The sequence below is a fragment of the Falco punctatus genome (assembly GCF_963210335.1).
Source record: "Falco punctatus genome assembly, chromosome: Z".
Classification (NCBI taxonomy): domain Eukaryota; kingdom Metazoa; phylum Chordata; class Aves; order Falconiformes; family Falconidae; genus Falco; species Falco punctatus.
Genome location: NC_137586.1, coordinates 30,542,659 through 30,558,461, shown reverse-complemented (window position 1 = coordinate 30,558,461; position 15,803 = coordinate 30,542,659). Strand labels below are relative to the sequence as shown.

The following is a 15,803-nucleotide window of genomic DNA, read 5'->3' as shown; positions in this document are numbered from 1 at the left end:
CAAGGCTGGCCTTGAGGAGCCCAGTGATCTGGGCACACCATGACATGTCCCCCCTCCACAACCCTCCACCTAAAGGCCCTCGCAGTGCAGCAGGGACACAGACTCCCCTTCTCCTTGGGAGGAGCAATCACAACAGCCACAGGGCCACTCTCATTCTTAGAAAACTGCAGTTAACGTATTTTCTGAGTGCTGGGCTGATCTTGCTTTGCATGAAGGGCCTGAGCCTGCTGCGTTCTTCCAGTGCCCATGCATGCAGGTGGGCTCTCCTGCATGGAGACTCTCTGCTGACAGGGTGCCCTGCCATGAGGTTTGCGTGTTCACGCCCATTAGACTAACGGGGCAAGCCACTGCTGTCTGTGTGTGGCTTTTCAGCTGCTTGTCTTCAACTCATTTAGACTCCCAGTTCCCCAGTTACAGCAGCAGGGAATAAAACCCATGGGAACTGAAACAACCAACACTTCAGTTACTGGGCCATGCCTCTCAATGGGTAGGAGACTCCTCCCGAGTGACGGGTACTGTTCACGGCACATACCTCTGGGCAGCAACTGTCTCTGCAAGAGGCTGATCATCAGCCTGGGAGCTAAATATCCCTGGGGATGGAGGCAGCAGATGTGCCTGAATATTTTCCTTTCAATTTTTCTTTATTCCACTTCTAGTCCTCTGGTATTTGCAGGATCCTCACCTTATAACTGAGAAGAGGTCCTGCCTTCACCACCAGGTTTCTGAGATGCACGTGGGAAAGTGACACCAGGCATCAAGCCCTTTCACCCTCTTCCCCACCCCAAGGTACTACCCGCAGTGTTTACCTGCTCCTCTGCACTACCACACAGTTTCCAGGCCCCATGCGGGCCCCCATACAGCCCCCCGCAATTCCCCACAACGCCCGCACGAAGCCCCCAGGCTCCCTCCAGCCCGCCCGCCGTCCCTGGGGCGCTCCCACACGTCCCCTCTCCAGCGCTCGCGCACGCCCCGCAGCTCCCCCCGCCGCCCCTCCGCGGTCCCCCGTGCGACCACCTCCAGCCTCTCGGCAACCCCCAGCCCCTACAGCGCCGGTGCAGCCCCCCAGCTTCCCCCCCAGCGTCTTCCACGAGCCCCTGCACAGCCACCCCGCCGGGTCCCTCTCTACCGCCCCCAGAGCCGCCGGTCCCCCAGACCCGACACGGCCGGCCCCCGCCGCGCCCCCCCGCCCCGCGGGGCAAGGCAGCGCCACGGGGCGCGCCGGCGGCCGGACCTCCCCGCGCCCCCCGCCCGGCGGAGCCAGCGCCGCTCCGCTCCGCGGGGAGAGGGGAGCCCAGCGCAGCTGCGACCGCTGCGGGCCACCGCGGCCGGCCGCGGCAAGGGTTAACGGCGGGGCCGGCGGGCACATGACAGCCGCGGGGCACGGGCCGGCCCGGCGCGGCCCGGCAGGGCTCTGCGCGGAGCTGCTCGCGGCCGGCGGTGCAGCCCCGGCCCGGGGGCGGCGGCGGGGGAGGCGGAGGTGAGTGCCGCGCAGCCCGTTCCGGCCGTCCGGGCGTGCGAGGGGTGGCTGGGCCCCGCCGCCGCGCCGCTGCACCGCGCCCCCCGCCGCCGGCCCGGGCGGGGAGAGGGTGAGTCGGCGGGTCCCGGCCTCCGCGCGGAGCGGGAGGGGAGGGAGGCGAAGCAAGAGCAAAACAAACCGTCCTGCGGCGAAGTCGCTTCGCAGTTACTCACCTCGCCGACGCGCCCGACGCGGAGATGAGGACGCAGCGCTGGCTGGGAGGACGGGGCAGACACCCGCCCGGGAGATCTGTCATCCCGCTGATGAATATGCGGAGATAGGTACCCGCAGGACGAGGCTGCCGAGCGGCGAGCCTCTGCCGCCGGCCGCCCCTCCGGCGGCGGGAGCGCGGGGGGCAGCGGGAGGGCAGCGGGCAGCGCGGGCGGCGGGCCCGGGGCCGGCCGGGGGTGCCTGCCAGAGCGGCCGGTGGGGCTGCCCCACACAGGCCCATGGCCCCCGTGCCGAGCAGCGTCTTGCCCGGGGCTTGCTGTCATCATCCAGGCAGTGTCCCCGCGGGCACAAAACCCGGACTTGTGTCCAGGGAGGTGACAGCTCTGCCCCATCCATGGGCCTGTGTGTTTTGCTGGTAACTCCAGTCTCTTAAACGTAATAGTCTTGAAGTTCATGGCTTTCAGCGGTGCCCACCGCTCCTGAGACCCCTGTTAGCCTTTGGTCCTGGTGGAAGCTGCTGGTGCTTCAGCTGCGAGGTCTGTGGCACAAGCCATGGTGTGATGAAGGGTGGCGGTGGGTATCTCCCAGGCTGCCAGCCCTGCAGTGTGGTGGGTGCCCACACTGCCCACAAGCAGCAGTCACAGCGAGGGCACCAGGACAGGGCAGGTGCCCGTGCTGGCCCTCTGCCTCTGCATTGCCCCCACCTCTCTTGGGGACGATGTTGGGGGGTTCCCGTGTTCTGCATGCACTGAAGCTCTCCCTGTTGCTGATGCTGCAACATTAGCAATTGTGGCTGTGCTCCTGGAAAGACCAAAGTCATTACAAGCAAAGCTAGCAGGACAACAGTGTGAGTAAAAGGTGCACAAGGCAAGGTTTGCAGGAGCTTTTTGTTACTGGTGACAGCATAACAGAAAGCATGCCTCTGACTGTTCCTCTGTGCAGCCAGGTTGGTACTGGGTTTTTCAAGCAGCTTGTCTGAACTTTGTAGCTAGGTCTAACGACAGTAACATTGCTCCTGGAAAGCTCATGCTGTTCTGTTACAGCAATTGCTTGCAGTAGCACAGCTCTGACACTTACAGTCCTGATACAGAAAAAGCCTAGGAGATCTTAATTACCATAATAAAAACCTGAGGTTTTTCTGGCAGAATGGTAAAAATGCTTGGTCCCAACTGTACTAGGATATACATCATCCTGTCCACTGATAACAGCTGCTCTTTTTATAGCAGTTGCAGCAGTATCAGTGATTATGCTCTGCCCTGTGTTTGTACAGTCCCTCACACAAAGGCATTCCTTTCTGTGACTAATCTTCCTAGGAATTATAGTGATGCAAGTAATAAGTAATTAGTATACTTATTACGCTAGCTCTGAGAAACTCAGTCATGTTTGGGGACTGATTATCTCACAGTGCTGTAGAGGACCTCCTTTAGCTTTCATTTGCCTTGCTTGTTGATGTTGTGTTAACAAGGCATTCTGCTGGTGTTTGAGAACTAGAAACTCTCAGATTGTGTGACCCTTGTCTAGTTTTCCTTGGCTGGCCACCTGGGCCTAAGAAAAATGTGATATTTTCAGAGTACTGCAGTTTGGAATTAAGCCCCCTGTGGTAGTCCAAGAGTACTATTGTCAAGAAATGGATACAAATGACTAAAGCAGTGGATGCTAATGCAAGGAATTTATTATTCTCACTAGTGCATGACTTCTGAGATGCTGGCTGTGATGGAGGGTGGGGAAGAGATTCTCTATAAAGTGAGTGGAAAGCTTATTTTGTAGTTTTGGTTTGAAGGCACATTGTCTTCCTTTATTGCAGCAGTGATCCTTAATGTGCATATTGCTCCAAGCCTAGCTTCGAGCTCTCGGCTATCAATTTTTTTTCCTAGTTAAATCTTTGTGTCATTTTCCTTTCCAAAGAAAAATTTATTAGCATGCTTTGGTCTGTGAGCTATAGCCAGATAACTGTAAAAAAGCTGTAATACCAGCACTTCCTATATGTATGTGTGTGCTTTTTAGAAACTGAGTTGTTGAGTAGGTGGCTTACACCTGTGTTAGGGTGTGTCCTTGTCACAAGCAGTTGTGAGACACAAAAACCTCCTGAGCCTCCAGCGCCCCATTTGTGTAGACAGTGAGTGGTCAGTGAGGTTGAGGTGAGGCATCCCTGTAGCTCTTGCTGGCTGTCTTTTCTCCCTCTCTATGGAAGTCCTTGTGTCCACTCAGATTGACTCATCAGGGGTGTGATAGCGGAGAGAGTGACAGTTCTGAGTATTTCACCGTGGTGCCACTGACAGGTGATGCTCCAAATACCATGGCCACAAAAGGAGGGAAGGACTGGCTGGGAAGAGCAGAGCTTAAAGGGGAGATAGCTGCTTTGGGTGGCCTTGTGATAGCTCAGCCCTGGTAGGAGGTAAATGCTTTCCTGGACTTGTGCCAAGGAGATCATGGAGGGGAACATGGATTGAGGCTTGGCTGTCCCTGGCCATGGTGATGAGGGAAGGCACTCATAGCCTCGAGCACACAAGTCCCAAGAGAGGGTGTTATGGTTCATGTTGGCTTTCTGTGGTGTATGGTAGTTGTTGTAGAGGTGAAGTGTCTCCAGTGGAAGAATAGAAAGGAGGGACTGTTCGGTTCATTGTCTTTCAGTTGTCTCCTTTGGCTTGGGATACTGCTTGCTACCCTATGTGCAAAGTGCCAGTGTCTGATAACTACTTTTGTGAAAGCCTCTCCTGTGCTGGATTTATTACAATTCCTTAAACTGATCTCTGCAGTGGAGTAATTCAGGTTTTATTGAAGTTGAAATGTATCTTACTACTTAATTCAGTGGGTGAAGTGGTAAACCAACTCTGATTACTTTTCAAATCTGGACCATAAAAGTAAAGTATATGGCATATTGTGCTGCAGGCACAGATTTGTGAATTCCTCTTTTGTTTTGCTTTCTGAAGGATTAATGTTTGGATTTTTCCAGGGCTTCAGACCCTTGAATTTTAGTTTTACTACATGACTTTCTGCAAGTGAATTTATGAATCATTGTTATGGATTTTAAGTAATCATGTTGTCATGCTGTTGTTGATAAATGCAGATTCATAGAGCTTTGAGTAATGTTAGCTTACAAAAAAGAGACTTTAGAAGCAGTGGATGTAATTTTATTTCCTTTAACATCCATGGGAGCATGAAAAGGTCACTACAGTATCTCACTGATGGACAGAAATATTTTATAAAAAGGTGGCAAGTGCTTGTGTTCCTTTGGCAGAACAAAGTAATTTGTCAGCACAGCCATTCAGTCTCAGGGTAGTATCCTTTTCTGTGTTATTTTTGTGTTTTAACATAGCACATTAAGCTTCAATCCTGTTCAGGATTTCTAAGCTTATTTCTAAATAAGCTGTTGTATTTATTGCTGTATTCCTACAGTTTCCAAGATCACTTTGGTTAGAAGTTTATCATGTCTTTTTACTATTACAGGTAGCTATAATTGGGAGCTATTTATGTACTGATGCAAAAGTCAGGTAGACTTTTAGAATATAATACATGTCCAGTTGGCACTTAGTGGTTATATATATACTTTAATGCACCTCTAGGTAATCTGTTGTTTTGGTTTGAATCAGTTTGGCCACTCTGATATGAGAAGGTCATAGAACCATAGAATCATCTAGGTTGAAAAAGATCATCAGGCCCAACTGTTAACCTAGCACTGCCAAATCCACCACTAAACCATGTCCCTAAGTGCTGCATTCACATGTCTTTCAAGTATCTCCAGGGACGGTGACTCAACCACTTCCCTGGGCAGTCTGTTCCAATGCTTGACAACCCCTGACATCATGATGGAAGTTGACACTAAACAAATCTAATTAATGAAAGGCTGCTCATGAACAAGTAAGTAATATTGAAAATACCACATAACGATAATTTTTTAAAAATGGGAAAAGTTACGCTCTCCAAGGTGCTTTGATATTTTGGAGAAAGGAAGCACTGATTTGCATGTTAGCGTTACACATTTTCATGATAGAGTCAGGAAGGAGACTACAGGAAGAAGTTGTAGAAAAATTGTTTCTGCTTTCATAAAAAAGGTTGTTTTTTGGACTTCCAGGTCATTCTATTTGAAAATACAGTTTACTAGCATGAGGAAAGAAATTACAGATCCAGAGGCCTGCCTTCAAGTGTAAAATAAACCCAGCATCAGCTAATGATAAAATTGAGACGATAGCTGAGAACACTGTTACTTACTGTAAGATATAATATTACTGGAAGAGAATAGAAAAGCACACCAACCTACTAACAACACAAGTTGTATATTGACCTGGATTTTATAGGGCTGGTAGGTCTGTGTAAGCTACGTAGAAATACTCTTCTGTTGATCAAGCTAAAGGTGCTTTTGTTGAGTAAAGCTAATGCATTTGTCATGTGTAATTTTTCTTGATTATATTAGTACTTTTCTAAAGTAGTTAAAATTGTGGACAAGAATTACAGGCAATAATGATTTTTATTTGTAGCCAATTTATAGTGACATGGTGTATAGGCTGGCCAGCAAAACAACTGCCTTTGATTGCATGCCCTTTTCTAAGGATCTAGTCACCTGTGTTAGGTCAAGGTACATTCTGCTTTTAAAACAAACTCTTGAGAATTTAAGAACATTCAGCTCTCCCTGTCCTTGGTTGAATTGCAGAGGGTGATTTATGCTTCAGCCAGGCATGAAAATAAATAATACTGCTTTTAATTGGTGTGCTTTACAATTTTTATTCCTGTAACAAAAATGTAACAATGAAAAATAGTATGTAGAAAAAACCTTTTATGACCATTTAAGTATGGTTAGGGCATATCTGTCTTATTAATGTCAGTAGGGATTTTGCTCTTGCCTTTGAAGATAATATGCTTAGGCCTTTCATTATTAGTAATTTTTAACTGGAGGGTGTGTGTGGATATCTATGCATACGTGTCTATACAGGCAGTTGGGTGACTTTAATCTGGAAGTGTGCTACGAATGCAGTTTTGCAAAATAAACAGGGATGTTTTTGTCTGGTTTTTTTTTGACAGTTCACAGATGTAGAAAATTGAGACATTGTAGAATCATAGTACGGGAGGGGTTAAGTATAAAGGTTTCACATGAAATTCAATCATGAATGTACTGATTATAATCTTACTGGCTTCAGTGCTGAAAATCTTGTGTGCTGAAGGTAAAAGCTGTGGTTCTGTGTTTTGCTTCAGCAAGATCATAATACTTAATTAAAACCTTAATGTATATACATGAACAAAAAACATAATTGAAACCGTACTTCAGTTTTATTTCTGTCAACTTATTTTGTTTGTCTGAACAAGTTAATTAGGCACTGAGTCTGTGACTGAACAAACTACTTAAACATGTGCTTAATATTAAACATACAAACCTAGTGATGAAAGTTGGGCATGTGCTGTTCATCTGAGTTAGAGCTGAAATTACCCCATCTGCGTGATATCTTAGCCCAGTGATTTACACTGACAAGTGCAGCTTTTGCCTACAAATCTTTTTTATGTCAGGATATGTTTAGATCTAGTTGTTTCTGCCTTTGGCTAGGTTGTGGTTGAGATGATCTCTCAAACGCTTACCAGTCTTGTCTTCTAAGATTTAAATTACAGGAAAACATAAGTCACAAAAAGTCAGAGTTCAAAAATTATTGGTATAATTTGAAAGGTGTCCTTGAAGATTTGCTACTGTGTGATTACATTTAAATTGTGGCAGATCTATAGGCTTACAATAAGCATCCACGTTTGAAGTGATTGCAGTTATGTTTATGAATACTTCTGTGCTGTGCTTTCTTGCAATACTTTCTACTGTGAAGTGCCACAGAGTTTGAAGGGCCATAGAGGCATTTCTATGGTTTTGCTCCCTCTTCATTTTGTTGTATGCACATGCTTTAAAATATGAACTGGTATATCTTCCCTGTTTTGTCTGTGTCTGCATAGTGCTGGCCTACTGTGTGTGCTTTTCACACCATTTTAATAAATAGAATGAGGAAATGGTAGGAAAAGGGGCGATAGCTCTGTTCACCCTGATGACTCCCAGGGTCATCCTGACTCCTTACCAGAGGCTCTTTTCACTCCGAGCTGCCTTCTTGCACTTGGTCAGCATTCACTTAATTTCATGGCTGGTTTAGCTAATGTGAAGGCAGCTGACCTTATTGCAAACTTCAGCTTTTGAAGAGGCAGGTTTTCTCTGTGTAAGAGCTCTAAGTCATTGCTTGGCTTTCCTCTTTCTCCCTGACAGACCATACAGCGCTTGTACTTTGTTTCTTGTAACCAGTAATGTCACAAAGTTAACAGTCATGTGCAGTCCTTTTTCATGCATAATCTACTACAATATAAATTATTTTTATTTATGTATTTTTTTATAACAGGCATAATACACTGGATTACTTACAGACTTTGGATTGATATCAGTCATAGCTGTGGGTCTGTAAAAACACACTTTGATTACATTAACTTCTTAAAAATGAATGGGAGGTCTTGCAGTATGAGCCATCGGACAACAGGTGTTCCTCATGGACCTAGGATGATCAGTGGACAGCAGACCCCATGTAGCAGAGTTCATGCAGGAACACCCTGCCCATCTTCAAATAGCAACACCCCAGGCCCAGCTATTGGAAACTTGTCTGCCAGCCTATACTTAAAGATGCCCCTTGGAGGATGGGTAGCTCACCAGAGCAGCGTCACTGACAGTACTATTCACCTCCCTGCTCTAAGTCCCAGGAAACAAGTGGTTACAAATGGAAAGCCTTTATTACAAGTCCCACAGCCCCCAGGAATGTCAGCCTCATGGTCTTTAAAACCAAAACAGCAAGAATTTGGAAATACTTTCTCCCCATGCACTGGTGAAGGTAAGACTCCTTTTTCTATTGCTATTAGTAATAGCATTTCTTCTCCAGTATCACATACCGAGATGGTGTTGGTTTTAGTGGACAGAATCCAGTCTCTTTACTACTCTTTTACTACAAAGGAAGAGATACTGAAACAAAATGTTTTGCTGTTTTCCACAAAAGTAATTAATCGTTTGATTATTTGCAGGGGCTTTGTACTACACTGCACTTGCTCAGAATCCCTGAGTTGTCCTTAGATTCTTTACAAATAGTGTAGTTCGATTTTGCTTTGCTAACCTAACCTCTTGACTCAACAAATCCAGATAGTCATTTTATGTTCTGTGGCACCAGAATTTTGTGAGTGCTATCAGAAATACTCCTTCTTGAATGCATGAACACAGCTTTCCACTGGTGACTAACAGCTGCTTACTGACAAAAGCAGCAATGTAGTCATGCTTTTTTTAGAGTGCTTAGGCTGGACAAGCTGTAAAGCACTTTGGAGCATGCCCCTATCATAGATTTGGAATCCATTTTTTGGAACCACTGTTTATGCTGTAGAAAGTAATGATGCATAGCCCTCACAAAATGTGAAGGTTAGTCCTCTGTGAGTAAGTGCTTGTGCATCAGATGAGATGTCCGCTCTTGGGTCTTTGAAGTCAAACCAGAACTTTTAAGTTTTCAGTACTACTTGATTCTGGTCATGCTAGAGATGGGGATACTCTTTAGGAGGAGTTTTGGTATCATACTTTAGGAACTGAATGTACATAGAAATAAGAATTTAATCCATAGAAAAGAATTAAATGGTTTAAAATACCAAGAAAAGCTTGGGCTGATATCCAACTGAAAGTGCTGAAAATGAGACAGATTTCTGATTTTATTCCAAGGTGGTCCTCTCTGTTTTCTGTTTTCCTTCACTGCTTCCCTTTGAAAACTTGGGAAGCTCATCCCCCTTCTGCAAGGCTTGCAGGCTTCAAACCAGTATCATTTCAGAACAAGTTGAAAGTTAACTGCATGTTTTAGTGCTCTGCTCAGTCAGACCAGTGGTAATGTATATGCATATTCATTAGGTGACCTCTGAGATCACCCATCTGGTGCTGGCTTTGGTGGTGGTGGTATTCGCAGTATATAGCTTTAAGCTTCTGTTGCAGCAAAGAGATGTGGACTCCTCAAGTGATGAGCTTTGCAGGAACTTTTCTATCTCTTTCACTACAGGTAGAGCCCAGTTCTTGCCATCTTCAAAATTACATGCCTAAAACCGGGGAATCCATGCTGGGAATAGCCCAACATAATAGCTAATCTACCTGCAGTATGTGTTGCAGAGCAGCATCACAGGGTGAAGAGAGCATCACCTAGTTTAATGTCTTTCGTTTGGGGATTTTGATCTGCTGTGCCTGACTGCCCTGTTCCTAGCTTCTGTCATTTCCGTCTTTCCTTCTTGGCCTGATTAGGTCTGCTGTTTTGTGGGACAGTGAGTAGACAATTCTGCTGAAGGGCTGGTATTAGGAAAGCTTATGTATAAACAGTGCTGGTTAGACAACATACTGTGGACTTCTGATGTGATGGACTTCAGATTCTGTGTTTCTGTGGACTGGGGTATCTTCCTCATACTTTGAGCTCTTATTATTAGCAGGACCACTCACAGGGTTGAAGATCAGGCATACTGGGAATGTACTCGCTATAGAAGAGCTAAGACTCATTCACTTGGTCATGCCCAGATAATTTGCTAAAACTTTGAACCTTGCTATGCTGCATAATTCATGGCTCATATACAAATAAGACTGTAAACCTTATAAAGCTATTTATGTAGTTTATGCTTGTGTAGATCTTGCATATTTTGTCCTTTTCTAGTGGTGGGTACATGGAGGGAAACGTATTTTGGTAGGTAGTTATTTTAATTAAACCTAAATTTCAAGAAGACAACAGTTCTCCTTTTGCAGTTGTCTCAATACCAGTTATAGAGGTTTTCACTATTCAAAGTTGTTTTTGTTGTTTTGTGTTTTTTTACTTTAAAACACATGGGATAGTAAAAACAGCAAGATACACAAGTAAATGACTTGGTGGTGGTTTTGGAATAGCTTCCCAGCATTCTTTCAATAATGGCTAAAACAGTTTAAAGAAAAACCCAGGAGCTTCAGTTTGGGATGGAGGAAAGAACAGAATAGTTTTGAGCAATCCAATTGTGTGCCGCCTTTTTATACAGGGGTGTTGGGTTTTTTTTTTTGACAGAAGGTGGTGCTGAATGCATAAAAAGAGAACAGTAATAATCTACAGTAACCACAACATGCAGTCTTCACTTTGCATGAAAATTCTCTGCATCTTATATAATGTTACAAAACTTTGAAAGGAGATGCTTTTTAGAAAGGATGCTGCATATGTCACACTAAGAGAAACTTACGCTTTTGTGCATGATGTGAACCTGAAGCACATTGTGCTGTGTTACTGTATGGAGGAAAAAAAAGCAAGTCAGAACGGGTACTGTTGAACATCTCTGACTTCAGTTACTTTACCTCCTGTGTGGTACTGATGGTATAATATGCTTTCTAGTACTATGTTGTGCATATGAAACATAAAACAGGATCATGATAGATTTTTGTCAGTACAGAAAAATGTGCTAGTGCAATGGGTTTTGTTTTCTGTTTGTTGTTGTTGTGTTTTTTTTTTTTTTTCTAGGAGTGTCCACTTCTATGTACCCATATTAGATATTTTCATCTAGAAGTCAAGTGCAAAATGCAGGCATAACAGTGCATATATTTGGCATTGGAAATCTACAGTCTTTCTTTTTGTTTGATATGTGTACTTGATTTTGTGAATAATTGGCTTCACATCTTTTAGATTTACTTGGGCCTAGAGAGAGATCTTACTGACAGTATCTGCTGAGGTGGAAGTGGGCTAGAGAGACATCAGGCAGGAATGAGCAGAAAGGGGAAGAGGGTGAGAACAGTAAAGGCAGGCATAAGACACAAGGGCAGTACTGGTTTTCAGCTTCTCTCAGCAATGCAAATCTTTTGACAGGAGTTATGTAATGAACAATAATACAATTTAAAAAATCCATATTTCTACTGAGTATTAAGTTAAGGAGGTAATTTTTATTCAAATAGTTTGAATTAGAACTATGATCTAATGTGGTGATATCCAAAAGTTATGTATTCAAGGTTTTATTACCAGCAGATCTGCACTTTATACACATCTGAATAGTATTGTGTTTTCTAGAAAACCTAGTCACTGTTCTGACTGCTTGACTTACTCCTCTGTGCAGACAATGGACTTGTGAGTGTGAGCTGGACTATGTTCAGGCATATCCTGAGTGTTGTCATCTCCCATGTAGTAATAAAAATGCCAGACCTTTCTGAAAACAACACTTTTTCTGAAAGGACCAATATGTTCAACAACTATGTTTCTTACTCTCTTAGTGAATGAAGATGTGTTTCTGAAGTCCATCAAGAGATATTAAACATATCCCTGCTCCTGTAGGTAGCTGCAGAAGGTGGTGATTCTGAAGGTGTATTTTTCCCTCGGTATTATTTGTTAGCACTGCTGAGGGGAGGGTCCTGCTGGTGGACTTGTATCGTTGTGTCTGAATCACTGTGATCATACTTAGCATGCTTACGGCAGTTCATTCAAAGTTTAAGAGTGGCTTTTCTGTAAGACAGTATATTGTAGTCTTAAAGCAGCTTGGATTTGGCTGATGGAGAATTTCCACAGCAACCAAAATTTCGTGCTGAGGTGTTGGTGGAGGTAGGTGGTGCAGCTGCTGCACCTCCAGCCACTGTACTCATAACCTGGGTGGAGTGGCAGAGAGCTCCATCATGGATATGGAGAGGCAGCCTGTCAGCCTGGCTTCTGGTCTTCCTTACTGTCATTGTGGTTTGAGCTGGTGTGACTGGCAAGACTTTCTAGAAGTTGGGAGCAGCTCTCAGTTGTGAGAGCTGTAGCCATGTCCTGGCATCCCCCATCCTCCCTGGCAGCAGATGCCACTGCACACATGGGGAGTTTAAGCCTTGGAGACCGGTCTAGACTTTTGTTCCACCCTGGCTGCTCTGCTAAAACCAGTGTGGTCGACTTGTGCGTATGTGACTGTGTTGCAGTTGTGAAGAGCTGAAATGAAAATACTTCAGCTGGGACTTGAAGAAGCAAATCTGGACACTTGTTAGTAATAAATGCAGAAACTTGTGCAGATAGGCACAGACCCCTTTTATCTCCTTTCCAGGGCCATTGAAAAGACAGCTGTCATTTTCCATTTCTGTGGTTCCCTGCAGCGGTGTTCTCTGAAATGAAAAGTCATTGCGTATTTTATTTCCTATTTTATTGCAAATGTGATTGAAAATGTTTTCTAGTAATACCAGTCAGTTAGCTAATGTTCACGTGTAAGATGAGAATGTTTCCTGTTTTGAGATCATTAAGGCTCTCCCTTATCCTGGAAATAGTTGACAGGCATTAAATCTTGGGATTGGGATTTTTATTTTTATTTTTTTCCCCAGAGACTCTGGAAGAAGAAGCAGCTCCAACAGTGCTAAGCTGTGTGAGAACTGTGAACTTGGTCAGGGAGGATCATTTGTCTCCGGTTGCCAAAAGAGCCTTACTACACTTTTGAACAATAACTGCACAGGTCTGTGAGGAGTGTTACATGCAGAAGTGTTAATCAGTAAGCAGCTTGAGCCACACTTGAAATCTTTTCAACATACTTATTTTGCTCTCTAGTACTGTTTTAATGTGGTAGTTGGCGCAGCATGAAAAAAGATGTTCATCAGTATTCTGTCCAGTTCCTTAGGCAGAAAGCTTGACTCGAAGATTTAGTTTCTTTTTCAGTTGTTTTCTATAATCAATTGTCAGCAGTTTTAAAGCCCAGTTATTAACAGTGTTGAGGTATAGCAACGTGATTAAGTGGTAATGATCTTAGTTTTCATCCAACGTGATACATTTTCCAGCATTGCATATGCTTTAGTGGCCTTGATATGCTTGAAAAACAACACAGAAGCCATCAAGGCAAGGAAATCATTACTTGCAGCTCTGGAAGTTGTCAGAAGACAGTAGGGATGAGTCTTGGTTGATTCCTCTGTCTGGTCTAGGACTTTTCAAAAGGCCATAGCTGAGAACACGAGGCTCCCCAAGCTTAATTCTAGTTAGTTTTAGGGGCTGGATGACCAGCAATCCGGGTCAGGTTTAAGAAGGTTCACTGTGTTTCTTGGTATGCCTCTCACAGAATGCACGTACAATGTACAAGAGGTTTACTTCATTTTTATGTAAGAGATGGTGCACAGATTCCTGTTGCAAGACATTCCTTTAGAGTGCTTATGTCAGGTTAAAGGTTTTTTTTTCACTGTAACGTTTCAGGCATGGTTCAATTCTGAATGTAGAGGATGTTCAGGCAACTCTTGAACACAAATGAGGGAAAGCAATGATATACATTGACTTCGGCTCTGCACTTTTAGGAGTCTTTATCTTAAGCATTCAGAATTTTGTTGAGGAACAGAATTTTTAAGAAAATAAAAATTTCTGGTGATACCAAAGCATACATTGGACTATGTGTTATAAAGGCCCCAGGCAACTTATAAAAATTCCCTGAAGAGTGTTAGGCTTAATGCCAAAAAGGATCTACTTTACGCAGGAACTGTAAAATCCCTCAAGAGTATTAGGCATATTGCCAACACTTACCCATTCTGTGTTAAGAGTGTAATTTAACTTCTCTCATACCCAGCCTTATACCTTTATCCTCTGCTTTGTGGGCCTGGACAGTGAGCTTTAAAATTAATTACAGCTATCCAAAATGCAGTATAGTGAAGGGGAAGTTTTAACTAAAGCTCATATTTTATGATTTTCTTAGACCAAATATTAGTCTTTTGGAGTGTGGCAAACCAGTTGAAGATGATTGGGTGTATTTATCAAGATATTTATCAAAGATTTTTTGACATCTGTTTTCACCGTGATGACAGCTGGCTGTTGTCAATAGCATCCAGAGAGCATCCAGCTGCAAGACCGCAAAGCAAGCATGGGCAGGCTGGATGGGGGAGGCGACACGACCCCATGGGCAGCCTCAGATGGAGTTATCAGTATACCTTTGAATGCCCTCCCCAGAAAAATTCCCAAAGGATAAAATCAAGGCAGATGCACCTTCCGGGCCGGGGGGGGGGGGGGGGAGGGGGAAGAGGGGGGAAGTGACTCTTCCAGGAATGTAGCATTTCTGTTTTTTCTCTCTATTGTCACTGATTAAAGGATGCTTATGCATCTGCACGTATGTCATCCTAAAAATGGATAATTAATTTTGTATCCTTCAATCTGCAGATGCCTCCAGTCAAACCATCTTAAAAAAGCAACCCAAAACAGGCCAAACTGTTACATTTTCACCTCACGTTGAATCTTCAGCTTAACGTGTGATTTTTCAGTTTTGTTTTAGGACCAGGAGGTGGCGCTAACAAAATCCGTTTTCATACAGAGATGTATGTTTCAGTTGCCTTTTTATAGGGGAAATTTGGGATATAAAAATCCAGCTGAAAAACGAAAGTTCTGGAAGCTCAGTACCTGAAAATTCCTGCAAACAGCATTGAGGCCACCTCTCCCTCTAAGTGAAGTGAGATTTGAGTATTTTGGTGTGAATATGTGTTAATCATTTAAATTTGTTGTGCTTCTATTTATTGGCAAGCTTTGGATAAGTTATTTTTACGTTTGTATAGTGCTTTGAGATCTCCACCTGAAGTGAAATTTATTGCTGTCAAACACAAAATTAGTTTCAGGGCTGTGTGAGCACCTACAGAGAAAGAACAGCTTGTTGGGGAGTTTACGTGGAGGAGCAGAGGGCCAGAAAGCAGTCTGGGGCACAGCTAAGCATAGATGTGAGCAAATACTGAATTTTGCAGGTGGGTTGGGTTTTTTTTGCATGTTACCATTGTGTTCTTCTGGAACTATATTGCCTTTTCTAGAGTGCTATAATATGATCTTTACCATGGTAATGTGTTCCTTCGTTTGGTCCCCACTGCTGCAGACCTGTTCGGTGATGGTGAGCAGGAAGCATACCAACCGCTTGCTTTGTTGCAGCTGCTCTTTCCTACTCCTTACCCATGGAAAACAATGACAAGAGAATCTGCTCTTCAGACATCTATTCTGTACACAAAGTGCAAAACCTGTCTTTCATTTACTTTTAGAGTTCTCACATGGTTATGAATACCTGGAATAGTCATGCAAGGAGCAGGGAGTTGAACTCATTGATACTTAGGGGCCTTGAGATAAGCTGTGATTCTATGATTCTGTTATTCCCCTGTGAATAAAAGTGGGAAATATCTGCACCAATAAGATTCTCTTCTTTTGCGTTT

General features: G+C 44.1%; 1 protein-coding gene across 1 annotated transcript in view; it reads left to right on the top strand.

Annotated features, from left to right (window-relative positions):
* Positions 1-1,495: 1,495 nt before the first annotated feature.
* The window catches only part of GLIS3 (GLIS family zinc finger 3), a 174,763-nt gene continuing 160,455 nt past the window's right edge, over positions 1,496-15,803 (top strand). The window contains exon 1 of the mRNA XM_080370950.1: positions 1,496-8,520. Within this exon, the coding sequence (XP_080227076.1) occupies positions 7,986-8,520 (535 nt within the window). The 5' untranslated portion in view covers positions 1,496-7,985. The remainder of the gene's footprint in view (positions 8,521-15,803) is intronic.